General features: G+C 41.9%; 1 protein-coding gene across 4 annotated transcripts in view; it reads right to left on the reverse strand.

Moving 5' to 3' along the window:
- Window positions 1-9,957, reverse strand: part of OFD1 (OFD1, centriole and centriolar satellite protein) — a 44,131-nt gene that overhangs the window by 14,216 nt on the left and 19,958 nt on the right. For all 4 annotated transcript variants that reach the window (XM_025046593.1, XM_025046592.1, XM_025046595.1 and 1 more), the window contains 7 exons: window positions 7,645-7,738; window positions 6,407-6,596; window positions 5,301-5,431; window positions 4,656-4,767; window positions 2,404-2,973; window positions 1,887-2,013; window positions 719-819 (listed from right to left, as the gene is read on the reverse strand). In XM_025046593.1, the coding sequence (XP_024902361.1) occupies window positions 719-819; window positions 1,887-2,013; window positions 2,404-2,973; window positions 4,656-4,767; window positions 5,301-5,431; window positions 6,407-6,596; window positions 7,645-7,738 (1,325 nt within the window). The remainder of the gene's footprint in view (window positions 1-718; window positions 820-1,886; window positions 2,014-2,403; window positions 2,974-4,655; window positions 4,768-5,300; window positions 5,432-6,406; window positions 6,597-7,644; window positions 7,739-9,957) is intronic.

Consider the following 9,957-nt stretch of genomic DNA (forward strand, 5'->3'; position numbering starts at 1 on the left):
TATTGAAATATCAATGAGTTAAGAAAGCTCTTAAAGTTAGTTACAAAGAATTTGCAAATTTGACTAAGCCCTGTCATTTAACTGTTTTAAAATATACCTTCAGACTTGGCGATGAAGCTTACAAGGCTATGCAATAGGTTCTGTACAAACATAAAGCCTTCCCAAGCTGGAAAGAACTTCAGAGATGACCACCCATTTTATAGCTCAGCAGCAGCCTCCCCTGCTGGAACACGCCGAGGCGGGCCAGAGGCTGGACGCCACTTGCTAGACAATGAAGCCAGTACACTTCCCCCTCCGTTCTTTCACTAGGAAGGGCATTTCTAAACCTGAGGCAGTGGATAGAATCTGCACGCTCTAAGGAAAAATTACTTAGCATCATCATATTCCATAAAAAAGGGAAAGAAACAAATTAAAAAATAACTTTTTAAAATCTGAGGCAATCCTAAACTTGATAAATTAAGGGATCGCTTGCGGGCTCATCTCCAACTTTAAAATTATTGGTTAGTCTGAATTTTTTAAAAAACAGAACTGAAATGCATCCCTGAAAATCTCTGTGATATAAAAAAGAGGCAATATATTTGTATTTATGGTTTTATCACAGAATATACATGTCCTAATTTATAACTGCTTTGCTTTTTATAACAATGGATATGTTTCACCAAAACTAAGCTTTCTACATTTTCAACTTATAAAAACCGGTACTTATACTTGAACTTACGTTCAAAAGATGATTCAAGTTCCTCATTATCCTTAAAAGACAGCTTGTCGGGATTTGAAAATTCACTTTTGTCTTGAAGTTCAGTTTGCCTTTGATAAAGACTGGGTTAGAAGAATAAAATTCATGAATGTGAAGCTCTAATAACATAAGACCCAAGGGCACAGGATGACGGAATGCCTTTTGTGACTGGAGAAAACGCTTTAGAAAATTAGTTGTTCCCAGTGAGAACAAGAGCTACACAGCACTGGGCGCCCTCCACACGCCCGGCCTCACTCTAAGTGATTAATACACATTGACTCTGGTAGTCCTCACAGCCAACTTATGATGAGGCACGCACTACCACTGCTACACTGAGAACGACGCTGCACTCTCAATGCTGTTCCTAAGAGTTTATTTTATCAAGAACCACCATTTTTGAAAAAAACAAATTCTGCACGCCATCAGCAGGAGCCAGCTGAGGATGCAATACTGCAAACCGCCTATGCATCAGAGTACCCGAAGTCAGCGCATGTGTGTCTTGTCTCAGCTTTATCACGAGAGTGCGATATAAAAAGTTACATGCTCTAGGACCACAATAGGCACATGTAGTGGTTTTCAACTTCGTAGGGTAAAACTGAGCCAACAGGCAGATGCCCAGCCTGGAGCCCAGAACTAAGGAGTCGGACTCTCTTGCCATGGGGACCCAATATGTGGGTCAAACCCCAGCCTGGGCGACCTACTGCCCAGCTTCCAACACATCCGCTCCTGCTTCAGCAATCATAGCCTAGGGCCACAACAGCTTTGGAATTTCAGTAAGACAAATTAAAATTTTATTTGTTTATGCTTAAATACCAAAATATCTTTTAAAATGGCTTTTTAATGTATTGTGAAACTGCTTCAAGTTTATAAATAAACTGAATTTGTTTGCTTTTGCAGCTTCTGTATGTCTATTCATGGAACTATGAAGGTGCTTACTAATATCACAGTACATATTCTATGTATCAAGTTTAGCAAACAAATAGAAATCACTTATTTGCTAAAAGGACTTTTTCCCCAGGTACTTCAGATGATTCCCAAAGATCACACATCATCTTACCATCTGATTGCAAATTCCATATTGACACACGTCAAGCTGAGACCCCATGTGGCTAACCAGCCTGGGCCAAGCCGACCAGAACAGGGCACTTACCTGGCCTTCTGCTTCAGGGAGCTGGAGAATGAATGGACCGGAAGGCTGCGGCCAGACTCGGCAGGAGAAGGTCGGGGCGTTCTGTCAGAGCGAGGGCTGGCAGCCGCCACGTGGGCTCGGCCCAGGCCTAAGGGGCAGAAGGAAACAGGGCAAGAATATCACAAGTTACGCGGACGAAAAAAGCAACGTGGTTTCTAAGGAGCTCTTACTTGGAAAACAAATTCTATCATCCTTGCAAACAGATGAGTATGATGCATACATGATCCAAAGAAGGAACGATTCAAGCACCTAATGAAACTGCAACGACAACAGTGAAGTGTAGAAAACCAATCGCCCGCCAGTAAAAGAAAAGCCAGTCACGATCTGAACACCTGTGCGTGCCAGGCGACACGCTGGAACATGCCATTGCCAGTCCGGCCCATGGCCTCCTACACCAATGCTGTGCTCTTCCTCAGACAAGAGATCCGAGGGCCCGGGCTATCCAAGCCAAGCAGCCGCAACCCTTTCTGCAGCTTACCTTCCAGATGCATTTTGTCATCAAGGCCTCGTTTGGCCTTTGCCAGGGGCGTGGAGGAGGGGCGTCGGCAAGTGCCTCTGCGCAGCCGTGAGGCCATGGTGCCCTCTAGCGCTGTTGCTACGTCCCCCGCAGGCGGCTCAGACACGGTCCCGTCCTCTGCCAACATGTTCCTTTCGGAGGAACCCGAAGGGATGCTCTTGAGAGCTCCTAGCAAGTGCAGGGCTGGCGGGCTCCTGGCTGCCAGTGGGGTCCTGGTGGCGGGATACTGACTCATTCTTCGTTGGTAATCCTGGAAAGCTTTGTCCAAGCGGTTGGCCTCTCGCTCTAGCTCTCTCATTCTCGCCTTGGTACTGGCTACAAACTCAAGGTCGGAATCGGGGGAGCTGCCATCCGTGCTTGTGTTTGGATAATGTATGACCCTTGGTGTAACTGTGACTGCCATCGGCTTTTCCTCTTTGAGAGTTTTCAAAAAGTCCCCGCTCGTGTCACCATCGTGAGGCGCCATGAATCCGGGGACAGAACGATGGATCAGAGACTGCTTTGGATTGCGGTACACTTCATTCTCTAGGGCTTTGGGTTATGGAAATAGTATGAGAAATGAGGGGAAGATAAAAGAGAAATAAACTTGAGAATATTATTTTGAAAAATTAAAGAAGGTATTAATAAGGACACACTTGCACATTAAACAGTTTCTGAAGCCACGGTGATGCCAATACTTATTTATTATCATCTAGTGAGAGCTCCTCTGTACCAGCCACAGTTTCACAGGCCTTCTTTCTTAACCCATGATATTATTTCACAATCCATTATACGCAACCCTGATATCCAAAAAGCTCTGAGAACTGAAAATTTACTCGTAATTTATTTGGTGGCAAAGCCTAACCAGACCTGAACTCATCTGGTTGATATACTTGACCTGAACTCATATAATAATCTTTATTTGTTCTACCCAGTGTGGATATTCATACATTTGATGTGAATCAATCGACATGTTTCATCACTACGGGATGCCGCCCCGGACACCAGGGGCTGTGGCAAAACCCAGTGCAGGCCCTGAGCTTCAGGTAAGGGGTGACCCGCAGTTAGACAAGGCTGTGAGGTGACGACTTTCACTGCTCCCACAGTGCAGGTGGGGGGGGCTGAGGCCGAGTCACACGAGTAAGCAAGGCACGGGGACACTGGGATTTCCTAACGCAAACCTAGTACATGGGACAGCTGCCCGTTTGCAACGCCTCCAGGACAGATGCTTGCACTGGGCGACGCTTGTGTTCGAAAAAGTTCCGTCTACATTAAACTATTTTTCATGACACAAGATCGCTATGATTTTGGTTATGGGCAGTTTGGCAAACAGAATTGGTGAGAGAAAATGAGGAAGAGGAAAGAGTAGAAATGAATAGAGATAAAAATAAAACCAGTGCGGGAGAAAGGAACAAGGACTGAGGAGGGAAGAGTGTAAGTGGGAACTGAGGAAGACCCAGAACCAGGAAGCTGAGAAACTAGTTCAACTGGTAACGCACAGAAACGTCCTCGGGGTTGAAAGCGGCAAGAGAAGGCATCTGAGCTTCGGTACACTTCTTATGAAGCAGGAAGGGGCAGATATCATGCATCCACAGTGAAGACTGCAATAACATGACAGCAGGAACATTCCTTGAGTGTCTGATGAGTACCAGGCACTGGGCTAGGACCCACCTCGTTTCATCGTCATTCACCATGGCACGGTAGCTATTCTTATCTCCATGACGAATGAGGAAACTGGGGTCCAAAGAAGCTAAACGTGCCCAAGGTCAAAAAACTAACTTCAAAATTGGGGTCCGAAGACAAAATTAGTTTTCCGATTGCAGTAGCCGTGTTCTTTTTGCTAGGCCACCCTGATTCTCCGGTATATTTACTCGTCTGTCAAGGGTAAAAACAGCGAGGAGCCGACTGGTCGTCTTATCAGGGTAAAAAAATATAAAAAAGCCTAGGTCCAGGATGGATTTGGGGACTTCCGTGTCACCACCACACCTTTCCTATTTGGGTATGAGGCTCTCTCAAGCCACAGGGCACCTGTGAAAGCAAGTCATTTTAGCAGATAACCTGGCTGGTATTCCAGAAATGGATAGGGAATTTTACCGTTAAGGTGACACGTGTGTCTATGGTGTTCCCCTACTATGAGAATTACTAAAACTTCAGTGATTAATGATCATTACATTTCCACCAACGTCAGAAGCTTTACACACCATACACATATTTAGAGGTTAAAAATGTCTGACCTGTCTGAGTTTGTTTCAGTTGCAATTTTAAATCGGCGACCTGCATAGTTAACCTCTTTACGGAGGCATCATAATCCAGTATCTGGGCCTTCAGCTGTGCGGAATGCTCAATCTGAAAAGATTTAGAGAAGGAAAAGAAACCAATGTAAAGGAAATCACAGCTCACGTCAAAAGAAACAATTCTCTTTTCGGGTTCATTCTCTTTTTCTGTTTTGCCAATAATGAGTAGCTTTACACCCATAATCCACGGGTCTGTAGAAAACAACAGAACATTCAAACAAATTTCCCACCTCCTTCACTCATCTCAAAGAACAGCTTCCAGGGTATGAAGCAGATATCAGAAATATGTCAATATTTCTCAGTTGCGGGGTAAGGTTTCGGTAACACTTTACCAGTGGGCACCATCAGGACGGGACAATCTTGCGTTTGGGTGCGGTTGCTGGCCTCTGGGTTTTATTACTATTATACATAGAAAGTCATAATCACTTAAGAATTTTCTCAGATGAGAAAGGATACCCTTGGCATATGGGAGGGGTAGCCTTTGATGTTAAGATCAATCTGATTTACGCTCAAGAGACATAAGCCAAATTTAGACAACTACAAAGTGACTGGCCTAGCGCGTGGCTTGCAAAGAGCAGTACTCACTTCGGTTTGCAGCTGTTTGTGCAGAGCTTGCTTTTGGGCCTCAAACTCCTTACGCTCCATCATGATAGCATTTTCTGCTTTCTTTAATTCTTTCTGCAAAATTGCCAGCTCGGGAGATGGCTGAGCTATGCCTAAGGAGGTAAAAAAGCCTGGCCATTATGAACCTGAAGTTCTCGCACTTCACTTAACAAGAGCAGCTAAAGAGATTTTAAATTGTTCTTTTCTTTGTACACATGCAATTAATTAACTTTATATTACTTTTATTAAGTGGACTAAGAGCAATCCTGACTCACAAATTTCAGAAAAGAATTTAAGACATGTAAATGCAAACTTTACTATTTGACATAGTCCTACTCCGAGTAAAAGAATTCTTTCAAATCTTTAAATTAACTTGAATGCCCACCTCTGTCCTCTACCACGCACAGGAGGCATAAAAGGAACCCTCCAGCAAAACCTGTTGATGGCCACCCCGAGGCTCACTCTGATCTGTGCCTGTCAGCAGCACTTGGTGTCCAGGCAGAAAGCTGATGGAGTTCCTCCATTTGGGCCACCAGAGGACCCGCTAATAAAGAACGGCCTATGTAGGATAGCCACAGAGTATGCTGCAGTTCCCTGGGCTAGTAATGGAGCCATGCTGTCACCACTCCTTGGGCCTAGAGGGTCGGGGAGGGAGGAATTCCGAGACCCGGAGAGGCCACTTCCCAAGCACTTGGACCTTGCCTGGCTGGGTGCGGGGCCAGCCCAGGGCCACGGAGATGGTGGTGGTTGCGGGGCAGGGGAGGGCGGTAGCAACATCGACCTCAACCTCACTCTCACTCCTCATTCCCAGGGCCTGGGGATGTCCCCACCAGCCAAACTCTACCTGCAGAGGGCGACAGGAATCCAGTCCCATCCAAAGAGGCAGATTTGTACAGCTTAAAAATATTCCCTCTTAATGACACTATTAATTATTCAATATCAAGCAAAAAGGAAGTAACCTCGAACTGAGAGTCTTAACTTTATAAAAATTTCCCAACTGAAGCCTCCCTTACAGATACAAAGCACAGTTTCAAAACACTTAACTAATATGAATTACGAAAATATGCAAATCAGGAAAAAAGACATACGGTTTAAGAGATGCAAGTTTTCATTTTTAATCTCTTCAATTTGTTGTTTAAGTAATTTATTTTGTGCCTGAAGCTCCAGTTTCCCTTCTTTTAGTAGGGAATAGTCACTCATCTCTTTAATCTTTTCATTCAGCAGGTGGTTTTGCTTTGTTATTGCCAAAGACTGGGCCTTCACAGACTCTAGCTCAAGCTGGAATTGAAAAAGTAGAACACATTTGAACAGTGGCTTTATGGTGCTGCTTAAGTAAAAGCTGGCAGGCTGCTTTAAGCTGGGAGTTACGTACGAATGAATTAAGGTCACTTGACAGAAGTCTGGTTCTCTACAACAACAAGACCCAAACTACAACAATGAAAGTCATCTTTTGCCCTAGAGTTGGGGCTGGGGGAAGTTCACCCAACTTTACTTATGTAGAACCTTGTCCTACAGAGTAAGTGCTTCTGATTAAGATTATCACCCCGTTTTTCAGATGCCACTAAAGTCCCAATAGCAATCACAGATTATAGCAATATATATTTTTAAAAGTGAAAAGGTGAGATACCACAAACCTGCTGTAGAGTGCTTTCCTTTTCTTGCTATAACATACCTCGTGTTTGGATAGAAAAGCCTACAAGTTCTCAAATAACTCACTGCAGTCACAAAAATAAATTTTCTATACAGTGTACATTTTAAGTACCTAAAGTTCCAGCTCTATCCTTCCGATAGCGAACACATGAATGAACAGAAATAAAGTCACACTGGCATGTGAGAAACGCATCTCATTTTGTTTTCATCTGTAAGATCCCAACATAACAAGAGGAACGTCACCTGCTGTTGGTGGGAAGGGAGCAGAGGCTGAGGCGGAAACTGACAAGCACTGGCCACCTGCTTGGGGCTAGGCACAGAAGTCAGCTCGCTAAAGTCCCTCAACAACCATGGAATGTGGGCAGTATTCCAAAACCTACGGATACGGAACATGAGGTCATAGAACGTGGCTGGAGGCACACAGAAGTAAGGGAGAGACAGGACTCAGACAGGACTCCAGGCCCCAAACACATACTCGTTCTATGCCTCCCTAGGAGGCTAAGATGGAAATGCAGAACTGCTGAATTAACTTCAGCTCGGCCGTCACCTTCTTAGTCATAATATACAGTCCAAACACATCAAGAGGATAACTTATGATAAATTATATATGACTAAAACTAAAATTTCATACATTGTCTAACACTGATTTCACAAAAACAATAGGGTTAACAATTACCTCAAGTTCTTTCACACGATTTACAGAATGAATCAGTTGTTCCTTTTTTAAATTAACAGCTGTGAGCTCCTCTTGCAAATGTATAGCTTTCTCTGAAAGAGCCAACCAATTAAACGTCATATGTTTTCCTAGTGAATACAAGTCATTTAATAATTTATAGTCAGTATGTCAGATCTAATGACCATTGTTTCATAATCTAAACTAGAAAATCAGCGGGCAAGAAATAAGCCCTGTTACCCAACGGGTGATGGGAAGTTAGTTATAACGGTCAAATATGTGGTGAACTTCCTCCTGCTACACACACCAACCAGTCGCAGCGTCTGCTGCTCAGAGCCCTCGTGCCAACACATCTGAATGTCTTTAAAGACAAAGATTTGTCTGTTATGATTTTGTCATCACAATTTTGTCATTTTCACTTCATCTAACAAAGCTATGTAGACATAGCATCGAAAAATAATTTGCTGAATACATGATGGTACTAATTCCTAAAGAAGTATTATTCTCCACAAGATAGCCAAAAGGAGCAGCCACACACCGGGTGGCCTTACTGGTCAGTATCAAGTACCCAGCTCTGGTTTACTCTCAAGAATTCCTTTGAAATTTCCACTGAAAGTTCAATTTCTTTTCACAGGCAAATTCCTAGAAACATATTGAAATGTATAACATCTGGAGACTGAAAAATTATCCAACTTTCCTAATGCTGGGCTAATGCACACAACAGTTTAGGAAGTTATATGTTAAGTGAAAATATCACGAAGCATAAAAATATATAAGTAAAAGAAATAAGGAACTAGGTCACAGGGGACAGAGAAGTTAAAATAAAATTTTCCGTAAGTAAAAAAATGAAGTCTCTCATGGTTAACAGTAATATTTACTAGATAGCAATAAGCTACTGCCATCTTCCTGACAAACACAGATTTATCAAAATATATTCAAATACATAAAAATATACAAAAATAAACTCAAAATGGATTAACGACTTAAATGTGAGCTATGAAACCATAAAACTCCTAGAAGAAAACATAGGTAGTAAACTCTCCGGCATGGCTCTTAGAAATATTTTTTTGGACATGGCTCTCAAGGCAGGGGCAATAAAAGAAAAAACAAATACAACTACATCAAACTAAAAAGTTTTGCATTGCAAAGGAAACCATCAACAAAAAGACAACCTACTGCATGGGAGGAGACATTCATAAATGATACACATAAGGGGTTAATATGCAAAATAAATAAAGAACTCATATAACTTAACGCCAAAAAAAAACCCAATCCAATTAAAAAACAGGCTGGCAACTTGAATAGACATTTCTCCAAAGAGAACAAACATATGGCCAATGGACATATGAAAAGTCGCTCAATATCACTGATCATCAGAGAAATGCAAATTAAAATCACAATGAGATATCACTTCACACCTTGCAGGAGGGCTAAACATCAATAAATCAAAAAACAAGTGCTGGTCACAATGTGAAGAAAAGGGAACCCTCGTACACTCTTGGTGGGCTCGTAAATCAGTGCGGCCACAATGGAAAAGAGTATGGAGAGTCCTCAAAAATTTAAAAATAGAGCTGCCATATGATCCAGCAATTCCACTTCTGGGTATTTAACCGGAAAAAAAAAAACCCCACTAATTCTAAAAGATATATGCACCCTTATGTTCACTGCAGAATTACTAGTAATAGCCAAGGCATGGAAGCAAGCTAGATGTCCATCAACAGGTAAATGGATAAAGAAAACACGCTACAAATGTACGATGAAATATTTTATTCAGCAATATAAAGGAATGAAATCTTGCCATTTGTGACAACATAGATGAACCTAACGGGTATTATGCTCAGTGAAATAAATTGGAGAAAGACAAATATCTTGTGATTTAACTTATATGTGGAATCTAAGCAAACAAAACAAATGAATAGATAAAAAACAGAAACAGACTCACAGATATAGAGAACAAGCAGATGGTTGCCAAAGGGGAGGGGTTGGGGAGATGGGAAAAATGAATTCTTAATACCCTACTTCCTTTCAAGCTAAGGATCATTTTTGACATATTTTTTTCATTAAAAAATGTATATAAAAATAAAGTTGGATAAAATCTTGCCAATAAATCAGTGGCCTTTATGAATATACAAAAGGTTAAACAAGGTTTGCAAAAATGTAGTAGAAGACAATGATCACTTTTTTAATTTTGTAAATTAAAAGGCCAAAAATGTAATTTTGTAGTAACGAAATACAAGGTACATATATTTTTAGAATGTATGTTTTAGAATAGACAGACCCAATTTAGGAAGCTAAAAACTCGCATCAGAACTGAAA

The sequence above is a fragment of the Pteropus alecto genome, unplaced genomic scaffold (genome assembly GCF_000325575.1).
Source record: "Pteropus alecto unplaced genomic scaffold, ASM32557v1 scaffold23, whole genome shotgun sequence".
In the NCBI taxonomy this organism is placed as follows: Eukaryota; Metazoa; Chordata; class Mammalia; order Chiroptera; family Pteropodidae; genus Pteropus; species Pteropus alecto.